We start from the raw sequence: 15,107 nt of genomic DNA, 5'->3' as shown, positions 1-15,107 counted from the left end.
TCGCTGTGCCACGGGAACCTGCTCCAACCACATGGAAGCCTGACAGGTTCTAAAGGGGCTGCAAACTCCCAAGTGGAAATTACTGCCGCCCCATCAATGTGTCATATAAATGTCGGCATGCTAATTGTGTGTTTATAACACTGTTAACGGTTTGCTAATTTACCTCCCACACTGTTATTGGACTTGAAATGAGTTAATGACTGCCGAGGGAGTTAACAACTTGTAACAGCAGAGGCAGGACTTTCCGTTTTCACTTCTGCGCGGAGTGCAGTTGCGCAAGGCGGCTCTCCGGCGTCGGGGTCACAGGTGAGAACACCAAGAAAGAGGGGAGCAGACAGACCCCCCCCCCCGCTGTCGCCCCCCACGGTTAAGCGCTGGGCGAAACAGCCCCTGCTCTTTCTGCATCGGGAACGCGAACTGCTTTAAGCAGGCCAAGGCGGCTCTGGAAGTCGTGAGGAAAGGAAATTCAGTGTAGACCAGCCGCCACACTACACTGCACAGTCCTAGCTCGGCCCCCAGACCTAAAGACCCTGCTGGCGATTCGCAACATCCCAGCCGTCTCCTCCACGGAAGGGACACAAACCCCTCACAGCAAAGCAGCAAGGCTGGCCAGGAAGCCATATTGACAATAAAAAGAAAACATTTTTACAAACTCTGACGCGCAGCGACAGAAATAGAGAAAAGATGCTGAGGTCCTCAGGTTTCCTTAACAGCAAACGCATATCCGTGGATATGTGTGGATAGTGTAGGTCCTGCACGGTCTGCCATGTGATTTGGCGCCGCTGCGCTCCGACACAGGGAGACAGAAGCCCAGGAACCGGAAGGAATCCAGGCGGTGTCACCTCTCCTCCTTCTCCTCATGCGTTATTCCTGCGTCATGGCAGAAGACCACGCGCAGCAGCAGCAGCAAATCAATCGATAAGTACATAAACACACGGGCTGTAACTCAGTTAGGAACAGGGAGAGGCTGCCACTCACTACCTCCTCGTCAGCAGCAGCAGAAGAGCACGCAGGGGGGACACCGGGAGCGAGGTGGGCCGCTGGACACCGCGCAGCCTGCCATTTACCCCGCGCACGCACGCACACCTGAAGAAAGGAGCAGAAGGCAGGTCCCAGACCGGAGGAGCTGTGAGGCCCATCTGGCCCGCTGGGTGGCCAGAAGCTAACGGATGGCGGGACCTCGTCCGGCAAGGGGTATCAGCTTGTTCCCCGCCACTGCCATCACCCCACGAGTCTGGGCCCTCCCTTTCAAACCCACTTCCACACAGGGAGCCCACTGGTAACAGGAAGTCACCTGGGGGCGTGTTCTTGTTACCAGGGTAACCAAGCCCACGCCGGCGCTCCAACGGCTCTCATCTCCTCTAGGCCAGGCGACACGGTGACCTTTGGCCTCGGTGTGACCCCCCCCCCGACAGAAAATTCGGTCCAAAGTGACGGCACGAAAAGTGTGGGCCGTGGATCTGTCTATCTCCCGCCCCAGACCCACTCCCACGGGGCGCAGGGACCACCCGCCCGCCCGCGGTGGCCCTCCACACGCCCTCTCGGGCCGACGCCAAGCGACACGGCACGTGCGCGACTGGACCGGGACCGGCCGGTTAGAGCCCACAGCCGCGCCGTCACACTCCCAACGCCACAGACAGCACCAGGAGCTCGACGCCGAAAATCACACCTAGAAACCCAACCCGGCTCATCAGCAACGGCTTAGTACACAAACGCCTATAAGCCGAACACAAAAAAACACAGCTAATTCAATCCTGCTAGTAAACAGTAAATGAGCTATAGAAAGGAATAAAGACAAAAACCAGCTCCTTACAGGTTTTTTCCGGTGCTCAATATACCCCTGTCAGACCCCCAGGGGGTGCTGTCACAAGAGAGGGTCATAAAGACCACACGCACGTGAAACTTCTCATCCTGAAACATAAATTCCAGCCATCGTGCCTCTGCAAAGCATTCTATCAGTATAGAGAAATGCTAATCTGCTAATTAACAAGCTAATTAGGTAATTACGGCTTTGCAGAGGGATGCCTAAATGAAATATGACAACACAGTCACTGCTCTATATGGCACCTGTGGGTCTTTTTAGCTGTCACTGCGAAAAGTACAATATCAATTTAAACAGATGACAAAGCGTCGTCTTTTTACATTCCAGAACGGTATGGATGCGCCTGACAGGTGGAGCTGCCTTCACAAGACTTCGCTTGATTACTAGTGAAGTGGGGAAAGGGGAGAGACTTTGAGCCGCGCCGCTCCAGGGTTTCATCTCCACGCAGCTCCAGAGGCGGCGGGGGGGGCTGAGACGCCCCGTGGAAACCGGCACAGAGGGGCGCGCGCTCGCTCCTGAGGCGCGGTCCCCAACGAAAGCCGAACCCTCGGAGCTCCAGACGACTCTGCGTCACCCGCACACGCGTGGGCAGCTCGGCGGGGCCAGAGAGACGTGTCCCCTCCTCCGGCCGGGACACAGAATTATCCCGCACGCCGGGAGTACCAGACCCCCGATCGACCGCAGGGGCTGTGTCCTGGGGCACAGCTGGGCACGCCGCCCGCTGGACCTCTGCTTCCGGGCACGCCGAGGGGAAGCTGCTGCGACCGCAGACTCAGCGGACGCCCGCCGGCACGCTCTCCGAGAGCCGCGTCCAATATTCTCAGTGTCGCGCTCCGAGTTCTTCCCAGTGAATCCGTATGCCTCCGGTCCAAACAAGAGCCACTCCGCTCGTTCCACACAATTACAACACCTCCCCAGGCCTGGTCAGCCCCCAGGGGCACTGCTCCACAACAAGGCCCAGGACAGCCCCCATCTGGGGAGTCCTGCTAACACACCGGTAATGACAGCCTGGAACAGGACCAGCACATAAAAGTTTAACCAAGACGAACCAGCAGTGTAGGGAGCAACAGGCTTCACCTTTTCCAGTGCAACCTGGAGACAGGAATATAATTCTGCTGTTTGTTTTCACCCTCATTTTCAGCCTGACCATTAAAAACGCCTTACGGCTAGCCAACACCGGGTGTGGGATATCTTTATTCTCCGTAAACAGCAGGGCCGCACTGTGACGAGGAATCAGTGTGTCTCAGCTATGAACAGCAGGGCGGCTCCGTGCTGAGTGAATCGGTGTCTCAGCTCTGAACAGCAGGGGGGCGCTGTGCTGAGTGAATCGGTGTCTCAGTGTGAACAGCAGGGCGGCTCTGTGCTGAGTGAATCGGTGTCTCAGCTCTGAACAGCAGGGCGGCGCTGTGCTGAGTGAATCGGTGTCTCAGTGCGAACAGCAGGGCGGCTCTGTGCTGAGTGAATCGGTGTCTCAGTGCGAACAGCAGGGCGGCTCTGTGCTGAGTGAATCGGTGTCTCAGTGCGAACAGCAGGGCGGCTCTGTGCTGAGTGAATCGGTGTCTCAGTGTGAACAGCAGGGCGGCGCTGTGCTGAGTGAATCGGTGTCTCAGTGCGAACAGCAGGGCGGCTCTGTGCTGAGTGAATCGGTGTCTCAGTGCGAACAGCAGGGCGGCGCTGTGCTGAGGAATCAATGCGCTGGGGTCCATCATCCCTCTGCAGTTTCAAGACTTCAAATGTAAAAGGCTTGGAGAGGGGAATGGGGGCACTGAGCAACTCTGCAAAAAATTATAGCCCAGCTCAAGACGTGAGAGAACATCTATCCATCCATCTCCTGACTGCCTCTCCCATTACAGGGTTGTGGCAGAGCCAGAGCCTACCCTGGCAAACAACGGGCAGCAGGAGGGACTCCCTGCAGAGGGGCCCACACAGACACACACACCCTCGCGCCAGGCCCGGCTTCCCCAGAAACCAGTTAACCCGCCGGCCGGTCTCCGGACTGTGGGAGGAAACCCACACGGACATGCGGACAGCACCCCAGGCCTGGAATCGAAACCGGAGCCCCAGCGAGGCAGCAAAAACACAAGCACGGCCACAGGCCAGGCTCTCCAACTCCGACAGCGGCGAGACGTACTGCCAGCACGTCTTCCCAGCTTCCTGAACTTCCAGAGCAGCGCGCAAGACAAATTACGCAGATGAACACCTTCTCCGCACTGGCCTTCAGCGACTGGCCCCTGTACTCCTGGAAGGACACAGCATCACAGGACCCCCTCTTGCATTGCACGCAATCGTGTTCCCCACAGTGGTCCTCTACATTCAGCTGCCGGATGCCAGGTATGAGCTGAAATAAGGACTGCAAAGTCCCCAAACACTGGATTGTCTTTCTGAAGGAAACGGAGGAGCTTTCCCAATCTAAAGAAGACTTACTGCAATACAAAAGGTGTGTGTGTGTGTGTGTGTGTTTCCCTGGAGGCAGGTAACACAGGGTCACTCACTCAGTAAGGAGAGCACGCAGAGCCAGGTGTCCGAGTCCACCTCCTCGCACCCGGGACCAGCTCACTCATCAATCAGCAGTCTCTCGCTAAAACGGGGCTTCTCACTCTTTCACGGCGTTAGGAAGCTGCACGCTATTATTTTGTTGTTGTTGTTGTTTTTGTATTGCGGACATAGGGTGTTGTCATGGATGAATGACTTCGGCACTTCTCCGGAGCGACAGCGCAGGCTGGGAGCGGGCTCTCCCGTGTTTTTTGTGGGGGGAGTGGAGGTGGGACCCCCCCTCCCAGGTCAACAGGTCACGGGAGCTGCACCGCGCCGGACACAAGGGAGTCGACCAAAGAAAAACAAACAGCAGAAGCGCCCGTTGGAGGGACGGGTGCCGGCTGGTAACTTATGGGAGTCCGAGTCTCAGCACCGGGGCCGAGACCGCCGGAGCACAGGCTGTGGTAAAGAGGAAACAAATGATAATCATGCAATAAAACACACACGGCCGTGTCAGGCCCTCCCCCGGTGGTGAACGGGTCCGGCAGGAGACCAGGGCAAGGCAACCGAGTGAAGTCCCGCACTCTCCCGGGTCGCCGGTCTCGGACAGCAGGCTGACACCCCCACAGGCGGCAGCGGTCTCCGCCAGCCCCTGGACACAGGTCACACCCGAGGAACAGAGACACACTCGCTCGTCCCGGGGGCCGACACGGACGTGTGGTGCAAAACCGCCCCCGTTTCCCGACAGAGCCCCTATATTTACTACCGTCGCCGTGTGGACAGCGCACAGCGGAGAGATGGTCCTGTAGGCCTTGCCCGCGACAGAAACGGGGTTACATCTTAATAACATTGATTTCAACGTACCGTAACGCATGCCTTTTCCAAGAGAGGGAGAGATAGCAGGGAGACGCGGTATCAGCTTCGCATATCCCCGGCTAGAAACGGTCTGTTTTTACCACTGTAACAGTTCTGCTGCCAGCAGGTTTAATAAACTCCATGAAAACCTATTTCCTCTATAGACTCCATCTGCAGTTCTCACTGGTTTACCTTGACAGCGGAAGTGGAAGGGCTCTGCCCGTCGAGCCAAATGGAAAGCGTCAGAGGCGCTCGTTGACGTTGGAGCCGGCCAATGGGAGGCGAAGAAGGAATGATTGGCACCGGCGTGAGCGAACGGCAGGCCAGCGTAGCGCCCGTGGAAGGCGGGAGCGGGGGCGGAACTTGGCGAGCCCCGAAGCATAGCGCTGAGGGGGCGGGGCTAGTGTGAGGAATGACACTTAATTGATGAAAAAGTGTTTTTTTTCCCCTGCAGGGTTGCTGGTCAGTATAGTACCAGCCCCACAGACAGGGCGCAAACCTCCTCTTCCTGCTCATCATTAACATTATTATTAATAGAAACAGAATAATAGTTATTGGCATTTTTTATGACCATATTTATATTTTGACAAATAAACAACGAGGGGGAGCAAATATCTTCTCGATAAATTCTGGTCCGATTACTTTGACACTGCAATGTTTTCGAAGATCTGGGGTGGGAAGAAAACTGCAGGCCTTTTTCTGCAGTCATCAGAGCAAAGTGGAGCAACATCCTCATCGTATTCAGATCGTTCTGCAGCTGGAGGCCTTGTCAACAGGGTGTCAGGTGACATGAGCCTGGTGACAGCTAACTGCTCACAGGGTGTGTGAGATGAGTAGGAAAACGTGGAATTGTTTGATTTTGTTTAAGCTACATCACATTTCAATCCATCCACCTAGGAACACATAAAAATATAAAACGACAAAATAACTGCAGTACTGGGCGGCACGGCGCTGGGGCCCTGGGTTCATTCTGGACCCTGGGGTCTGTCTGTGTGGAGTCTGTATGTTCTCCCCGTGTTCAGGGGGTTTCCTCCAGGTGCCCCGGTTTCCTCCCACAGTCCTAAGACATCCTCTTTTTACCCCCTTTATTTTAAACATGGCATCCACAGCCACTGACCAGAGAGGAAAGAAAAGCAAACCACACATCTTGTCAAAAAGAGGGTACCAAAGACATACTGGTCGGTTAATCACCTTTTGCTGGAAATCGGAGTGTGTGTGTTTGTGTGTGCCCTGCGATGGACTGGCACCCCGTGCAGAGTGTGTCCTGCCTTGTGCCTGTTGGATGCTGGGATACATTCAGGCTTCCCTGAGACCCTGTGCTGGATAAAGCAGTTGGAAAACAGTAGGATGGATAAAATCCGGTATTTTAAAGCATGCACAACATTCGAAGACTAAAGTTATTACTCTCCATATATGTTATTTATATGAAATACATATTCAGTGTGATAAATGAAGAACTCCATCCTTCTTATCAAACCACAGCAGCACACTGTTCTCATCTGATGTTTTTCATCTCAGATTGAAACCACTTCACTTTTGGAAACACTCATGAAGGTAAGAAAAGGACATGAAATGTAACAGCACAAAAAAAAAACACAAGGAAACTATTTTAAAGAACTGGGAATCGTCATTAGAGGTAGATCACAGCTGTTATCAAACGCATTATATATGTATACACCATATATTTATTCCTGTAGAAAAACTAGTTCGTCCCAGAGACCGTTTGTTTTTTTTTAAACAATTTGATTCTGGGCACTTTAGATAGGATCATTAGCTGGATTCATCTCTAGAAAGAATATGATTGTTATAATTACTCCATGATATAAAATTGAAAGTTTATATATTTGTAAAATATGCTTGCAACCAAAAAGACGTAACATTGTAACTGGTGTCATAAAACATATTGAATCACGTCAACGTCACTGGCCTGGTTATGTGCATCGCAACTCATGAGTTCACTCTTCAGCCCCTCCTTTTATTTTCCCTGGTGCTCGTCCCCTGTGGCACGGCCCGGCTTCCAAAACCGTTAACCACCGGAGCAAAGCGCACACAGTCGTAAAAAAAAAAATTAAAAAAGGGGGTTGTCTCAATTGCCAATGAACTAAAAATCCTAAAATAATCACTGGCTTAAATGCATAAAATCCCACGGAGGTCTTAAAACCAGCAATGGCATCGAGATCTTAAAGCCTTTAGGCCACAGAGGAGGGAGAGGAGGAGGAAGGTGTTGCATAGGAAGTGCCTTGTGCCGAGAGGTGTCTAGAAGTGGCTGGGAGCAGGCCTGCAGTCTAGCGCAATGAAGAATCATGCACTGCACCAGAGGACAGCAGCTCTCGCAGTACCTATGAGCCCTCCTTGACAGGTATGCAGTGCGACTTGACAGCTCAGTATTTCAATGATAAATGCAGTAGTCCTGGGACTCCCATCCGCTGAACTCAAGAGTGTGCTGAGCTGATACTTCAAGGTCAAGTGAATAAGAAGGAGCGAAACCACACAGCTCGCTAAATCACTGCCTTTCCCTTCTGCTTCCTTGCAATTGCAACAGTTGGAACAGCTGGCAGAATACTTGTTTTGCTGTACAGCAGCGCTGCTCCGTTTCTGCCATCTTCCCCAGCCCGGCTAAGATTTTTATTGCGTCTGAGCGACCTGTGTAGCAGTGGGGCGAGCACCCCACGCCGCCCCCGGAAGAGGCTGTGTTTGCTTTGAGTAAACCGCCTCATTTTCACAAAAAGGGGTGCTGCACAGAGCCCTCATAATCTCAAGGAAAAAAAAAATTAACACTGTGATTTAAAAAAAAATGTCAATTGATGCCTAATCTGGAAGAAGGCTGATGCAAAACAGGGGCTTGTTTCATATTACAGTGAAGTAAACAGATCATTATTATAACCAATATTGCTCGTATTATTTATATTGAATTCAATGACTCATCCCTCAGCCTTTACTGAAAAAGCATGCAGGGCATGAAGCCACAACGAAAGGGTTAAAGGACACATCAGCTGACTGGAACACTTGAGCACAGCTTTTAGCAACATTATTCCTCAACTAGAGCTCACAGAGGAACTAATGGCTATATCGTGAGAATACTGTTTTCATGACTAAATGGCTTTAGTGTGGCCAGTGTGAGTTATTTGCCCTTTGAAAAAAAAAAGATGCTAATGGCTCTTTGGAGGTAAAGACTTTCTGACTGCCCCTTTGTCTTCATAATTAAAAGCCCTTTTAGAAGATGGCAATGCTAGAAACGTTTGCTTTTCAAAACAGCGAGAGTGATGATGGATTGCTTAAATTGCTCTCTCCTGATAAAGATTCTGAAATGTGCACAAAGGAGGAAGCAATTTAATTTAAAAAATGTACAACGCTTTATACCAGTTAATGCACTTTGGAGCATTTTATGTATTGACATCCTATGTTTTGTTCAGCAAACACTAAGCGCCAAGTGTCTTCTGGCAACAGAGATCAACTTCACATGACTAAGTTCTGCACTGTGTACGCTTTGAGCTTCATAGCACAGGGCATTCATGATGCCTTAACAATTTGTTCACCCTGAGGATTATGAGCATCTAAAAATAAACGATCTTGTGCAAGGATTAGAAGCTAATAAGGTAAAATATTTGGGGAAGAAGACACATGATGAGTTGCCCAGGGTACCAGTGTACCTTAGTGATTAGCTTACACCCCCTCACACCGATCAGAACCGTGCACTGCTGAGGGTTTAACCATAACTGTGGAAAAAAGGAGAGGCCACTGCCGAAATCAAATTCTTCTGAGTTGCTGGTTTAAGGCCGTTTTTCTGGATGAACAGCTTGGGGACGGATTTAAAATGACATGCTTTTTACAAACACCAGGAAAAATCAAAGGCTCTTCTATCAGCAAATCTTTTTTTTTTCCTTCTAAAGTCCTCACTCTTCTGTCATTAGGGAACAGGGCTCAATTAAAGAGCCCAACCGGGAAATTTAATTTAGGCAGAATAAAGCCTAATAGAAATACTGCACAACCGTGGACATAACCAATTTATCTATACAGTAAGAACTCCATATTAAGTGTCATGAAATTGCATTAAAAGGAATTGATCGCACTGCTTTGTTTCTTTGTCAGTGCCTGTACTGTACAGTGGCTTCCTTTGATCTGAAATTTCTTCCTCGTTATACATATATTTTTAAATGTATTTTCATGTGTTGCTTTTTATTTTTCACTGTGAAATGCAGCATTCTTAAATCACCAGTGAAACTAGTGCAGCGTCTTTTTTTTTAATTCCTCTGGTAATCTCGGTTGCCAGCCTCATTAAAAGTATAAGGCGCTGAATGCAATATTAAGTGGCTTTGCTTTTCCCCAGTGCTGCTCGCCCCCATACCTTAGCTCTGAAATTTTAAATTGTTTTACTCCGCTTGCTTTGAAACATGTTACTAAATTAGTAACACCGTCAATCAATTAAGAAACAAACAACACACAATTGTCCTGAGCTGGAAGTGTGTGTGTGTGGTGGAGGGGGTGATAAAATATAAACTTGCTTTGATGCAGCAATAAAATCTGGCCCCTGCATTGTCCCTGTCCGTGAGATGTGACAAATACACAGAAAGGCAAATGCATTATTCTTTCTCAGGCCACAGTTACACTGTAAACACACAAAATGACTAATATATGGTCGAAACATCATGCCACAGCATTTAATCAATGACTTAAACAGTTGAATCAATATAAATTCCTAATATTTTAAGCATACTGGCCTCTATAAATCTTGTGATGTGGTTGATTGCAAAGTGTTTCAGGGGCCTATCCATGCATTGTATATAAAGACTCATGTAAATCAAACGCCACTACGACAGAACAAGGAGTTTTTTGACCTCTAGAAAAAAAAATGGCAGAAAAGACAGGAATCCTTTCCTTCAGCAGGATCTCCTCAGTGGCGTCCGGAATTGGAGTATTTAAGCAAAATACTGGAGCCGCGCAGCTCCTGCAGAGTTCGGAGATGCCCCCCCTTGTCTGCTGTGGCCGGAGAGAAAAGTCTCTCGTCTCTGAAATGCAAACGACAAGCATTACTGTTGCTGTCCTCGACGTCAGGAGAGTTCACCCCTTTCACCTTCCGTGTTTCAGCAAACCTGGGAATTCAGAGATTAAAACATGAAAATGTGGACCCCTCTCCAAAATCCTGACCAAATGAAAACATCATTCACCTCACCGCGTTTCGCAGCTTTGAAACACTTGCACGTCGTCTGGTGGGAGTGTTGCGTTTTCTTACGAGGAAGAGGGGGAAAAAATGTGGCGTTCCTCTATCCCCAACAACAGGATTTTCCCAAAGGAAGTTTTACTCCATGCATATCTGATTATTTGCTATTTAATTATCAAATGTTAATTCCCCTTGTAACAATGTGTCAGGATAGGCAGCCTGCAGGGCTTTGGAATCAATTCATGCACCGCGGTCTGTGAATCGGCGCAGCGTTTGCTAATTCTCAGTGTACCGTCTTGTGTTCGCGCATTTGCAGAACTATGTCTGATTGACTTTCAAAGTGCATTCCAATTAACAGCTTTATTTCCTCCTCTCTCTCTAATTTTAGATAATTACTCCCACCATCATCATCAAAAAAAAAAAGAGCCCTGCTTTCTTCCGCCGGCACGGGGACAGACTGTGGCAGGGCTGCTCGGCTTCCCGGCCGCTCCATCGCCGTGCTGTAATACCGCCAGCTCCTTAATTGTCATATTGATCCTGCTCATTCCCAATTAAATAATTAAGGGCCATTCTGTAGTGGAGCAGATAGGTCGGGCTGTGACCTGGGCCGAGCGGCCGCGGGTTTCAAGCCCGCACTGTGTCTTACTCTGCACTCTGCAGTAAGTTAGGATTTCTGCGGGGGATCTGAACGCGTCTGACTGTTCAAGCATGTATAGTGATGATAGAGCACTGGAATTAGGCTCTGCGCTTCGGAACCGGGAATTGCATTGGTGAATACAAGCTGGGCAGACTTATAATAATCATAGGTTTCCTGGACTATATGGGACAAATTATTCAACGCACTCTCCAAGAAAGAAATTGAGCGTCAAGTGAAACAAACACAAAAATGACAATTGTCTCTCCCACTCTCGTGGCAACGGTTTTCAAAATCAATAGCTCAGAATGTTTTGTTTTTACCGGTAATCTCGATGGAAAACGTGTGTAAAATCGGTGGAAGACACGTGTGGCCTTGCTGTGTCTGCGCTGCGGACGGCGGCTAATACATACTGTCCTGGCTTGTGGCCGTCGCCTATAAGCACACAAAGATCCCTGCGGGTCCTCTGGATTTTGAAAAGTCGGTCTGGTTCCCTTAGGCAGCTAGCTAGCTCTTCGGCGGCTGTGGGTTTGAAAGGTGACCGATGCGGTTTCACGTCTACAACTTGAACGAGGCGCCCACCCGCGAGCCGTGTTTATTGACGCCTCTGGCGAGCGGCGCGCTCCCTCCGCTCCCGAGGTCAAGTTCAAACCGCGGCTCGCGGTCCGGGTCCTCCCCGCGCGCGGCGGGCAGCCGGTACTGGTCCACAGCCCCGTGCAGGCAGACACGCGGAACGCCCCAGCTCGAGGCGGCAGTCAGCTGCACCCCGGAGCAGAAACGTCCGGCTTATTGCACAGTCGATAAATGGGCTATATTATATAACTGTCAGAAATAACATATATCCCATTTTGCAAAATTATCCAGTTATCCGAATGCGCTATTTTTGGGGCGTACTTGTATGTTTTTTATTTTAATTTTCCAAATCAAGCATTTATTTTATTCGTAAAATTTGATTTTAGACACTTACAGGACTTATTTGTAATGCAATTGTTCCCTAACGGTATTTCAAAAGTAAGAATAAATAAAAACTAGCAATGTGCAAAATATTAACGTTTATTCCAGTAAGCGGAACATCGTGTAACCCCACCGCCTGCCAACTTTGCAAAAATAACACACGCGTGTGTTTGTACTTTCGTGTGTTTCTGGCAGCTCTGCACAAAACTATAAAACGCTGGATGACCAACAAGCGCTAAATTAACTTCAGAACTTCACTTCTGTACCTCTTGTCGGCTGTAGTGAGTCACACGTAAAACACAGTTAAAAAAAAAAACCTAAATGTGAACAAATATTTAACGTACAGCCTAAAATTGTACAGAAACAGGGAGCTGGTGCACTAGCCTGGTTGGACTGTTAAAATATATTTTAGGAAGAACGTGTTGTGATAACAACAAAAAATCCGATTGAATTTCTAAGACGGTTTGTTGAAATCAGGGAACAGGAATCCTTCAAATATAATCTTTCCTGAATTCTCAACATTAGTTTTTGCTTATTTGCATTAATGATAATAATTCATTAGTATTTTTTCTATTTAAGGTCTGATTGCAGGAATAAACGATGGGATATTCGGTGATAACAATAACCCTTAAAAGTTACAAAGAATAACTCGTTTTCAGTTTAACAGTGCAAGTGGACTAATGCATAAATACATCACACACATTTACCACGTACTTTCTCTCCGTCGGGCGACAGTGAATTCTTCTTGAAAATACCTCGGCGAGTTTGTCTGGGGGCGTTAGAAGAAAAGTGTGTAGCTTTCAGAGAATAAAATCTATTTGAAAAAGGAAAAGAATAAAAAAAAAATGCCATTTCAGTGTCTACTCTGAGTGTCCGGAGGGATGACTTTACCGAGCGGTCAGGTCAGGGTTTGGAGAACATGTCACCTTTACTGAGGAAAAACCCCACGAGCAGAGCCCCGCGCGAGCACGCCTGCTCGTGGTGCTACCATGCGCACATCCTCGCATCCCCGCTCCTTTCTGCTCGTCTGCTGCCATAGCAACTGTAGCAAGGGACAGGGCAGCGCCGCCTGCGCGTGCGGTTGATGTCACCCGTGGCAACGGCCAATCAGAAGTTGCCGGCTGCCTTGCACGGCCATGCTGGAGGTGGCGGACCCTGGGGGCGGGCTGGAGCCTGCCAGAGCTCCCCGCCTATTGGCCGGCGCCGCTGTCAGTCAGGCCCCGACCGAGGCGGGGATTGGACGGCGGCTCTTCGCGATACGAGAACATGGCCCCCCGCCCGCCCACCTTCCGAGCAGCACTGGGCGAGGGGAGGCAGAGCCGCGGTCTTGAAAAGCGGAGAGCCCGAGCAATTCATTATCACTTCTGTATCAAACCATATAAAACTCGGGGCTTGAAGTGTGTGGACTTTTTTTTCCTCCTCCTCCTCCTGCCTTGGCTGTGTTTGTTTTAGTGCACAGCGCGCCCGTCCAGCGCTGGTGAGAGCTGTCAGCCGACGGGGCATTTTTTTTTGCATATATAGCGCCTTCCAGTGCAGCCAGGAGAACAAAAACCAAAAAAAAAAAGAGAGAGGGAGAGGGAGAGGGGGGTGTGGAGGAGGACGCGTCCTTTATTTAACGCGTTCCCTGCGTGTCGTGATTATTATTACCATCATCATCACTGTGGCCATTAGCGTGGCTCGAGCGGTGTGTTTCGCCGGGGTCTCTGCGCGCGGCGGCGCCACGGACTCAGACCCCTCCTCTCGTGGGCGGGCCGCGCGCTCTCATTGGGATGCTGCCTCTCTGCGCGCGGTCTGACACGTCTGCACTGAGTGAGTGACATTGGCACCTTGTCAATCGCTCACTAGTGCGGCCATCAAACACCATAAAGCACACAGAGTCAGGGATCCGGGCTCATAAATTTCAACAGCCAGATCTTTTTGCGCATTGCTTTACAGCGTGTAATTAATTTATTATTTTTTTTCTGGCGATTCTCTCTTTTTTTTTTTGGGGCCTCTGTTATTTTTCGCCCCCCTCAAAGAAGCTCCAAAACTTTTTTTTTGTGTTTTTATTTTTTAATTGTTGTCATCATCACCATCATTCTTACTGTCGCCGCCGCTGGTCCTGGGCATTTAAAATATCTATATTTTTTTTTCTCAAATTTGATTTTACTTATGTGTTGGGTATTTTTACCCTTTGTTACATAGCAAGACGCACGCTGTAGACAGGTAGAGCATGTTTTGCTGTGCTTTTTAATTTTTATTTCATTTTTTTCTTTTTTTTTTTGTGCGTGCAACTTTAGCTTTGGAAAGGTCTTTTTGGGGGGGTTCCCTGCTGGTTTAATGGGGATTCTGGCAAGTTTGCAAGAAGATTTGCACGGGGAGAACAAGCCGAAAGAAGACTCTACAAACACATGAAAACAATGTGCAGGGAGCTATAGCACGAGACGCCAAATCGCACGCAAAACCCGGCGAGAAGGTCTGAAGACGGTCAAGACACGCGAGCTGTCATCCGATTGCCGAAGTATCAATAACTGAAGTACAGAATTGATATCGGTGCCTCAATGCAACTACCAGCATAAAATTGATCCTGCAATTCTAAAGCTACTTCGGATCGAGGGAGAAAAAAACCCCACAAACGCGAAAAAAGTGATTTCTGGACACGCGATTGCTGCCGGTACAATTACTGCTATACAAATAGAGATTCTTAGTTTTGCTTCTTTTAATTTTTTGATCCGTTTCCCCTCCTCTCAGCCTCTCTTTCTTTCCCGCGCGCCCACCGAATTCCTCCTTGTATGTGATTTTGTCCCGCAAATCCCCCCTTTTTTATTTTCCTTGCTGGCTCCGAGCGTTGTCTCTCCCGGAGAAACGCATTGATTGTGCTGCGGCAGAGCATGGACGAGCAGTCCCGGATAATGCAGACTCTCGGCGGTGTCAGTCTGGCTGGCCACTCGGTGCAGGGAGGGATGTCCCTGCCTCCCCCGCACGGACACGAAGGGACGGACGGGGACGGCAGGAAACAAGACATCGGGGACATTCTGCACCAAATAATGACCATTACTGACCAAAGTCTGGACGAGGCGCAAGCAAAGTTGGTTCCTTTTCTAAAATTACCTCAGATTTGTTGCATGTATGGTTGCTAACCTATTATGAACCTTTAGAGCCAGTCTAGTGGTTATGCTGTCGCTACTAAAATTAGAATCGCATGGATCACAATGGTCATATTTATTGGC

At 49.3% G+C, this 15,107-nt stretch overlaps 2 protein-coding genes and 1 long non-coding RNA gene across 8 annotated transcripts in view; 1 reads left to right on the top strand and 2 right to left on the bottom strand.

Moving 5' to 3' along the window:
- Positions 1-5,363, bottom strand: part of mapkap1 (MAPK associated protein 1) — a 90,971-nt gene extending 85,608 nt beyond the window's left edge. For 2 of the 3 annotated variants that reach the window (XM_069183285.1, XM_069183287.1), the window contains exon 1: positions 5,162-5,363. The gene's annotated coding sequence lies outside the window, so the exon portion shown is untranslated. Of the gene's footprint in view, positions 1-4,314; positions 4,757-5,161 lie in introns of all 3 variants that reach the window. The other variant, XM_069183286.1, reaches the window with a different exon arrangement.
- Positions 5,364-9,783: 4,420 nt separating this feature from the next.
- LOC107079812 (uncharacterized) lies at positions 9,784-12,905 on the bottom strand. Its single transcript, XR_001480718.1, has 2 exons — positions 12,613-12,905; positions 9,784-10,158 (listed from the first exon to the last, which is right to left on the bottom strand). It is a non-coding gene; the product is annotated as an uncharacterized lncRNA (long non-coding RNA).
- Positions 12,906-13,022: 117 nt separating this feature from the next.
- pbx3b (pre-B-cell leukemia homeobox 3b) overlaps positions 13,023-15,107 on the top strand; it is a 91,183-nt gene continuing 89,098 nt past the window's right edge. For all 4 annotated transcript variants that reach the window (XM_006640500.3, XM_015366769.2, XM_015366772.2 and 1 more), the window contains exon 1: positions 13,023-14,965. In XM_006640500.3, coding sequence (XP_006640563.1) covers positions 14,769-14,965 — 197 coding nt within the window. In that variant the 5' untranslated portion in view covers positions 13,023-14,768. The remainder of the gene's footprint in view (positions 14,966-15,107) is intronic.

The sequence above is a fragment of the Lepisosteus oculatus genome, chromosome 24, assembly GCF_040954835.1.
Source record: "Lepisosteus oculatus isolate fLepOcu1 chromosome 24, fLepOcu1.hap2, whole genome shotgun sequence".
Taxonomy (NCBI): Eukaryota; Metazoa; Chordata; class Actinopteri; order Semionotiformes; family Lepisosteidae; genus Lepisosteus; species Lepisosteus oculatus.
This window is presented reverse-complemented; position numbering and strand designations above follow the sequence as displayed.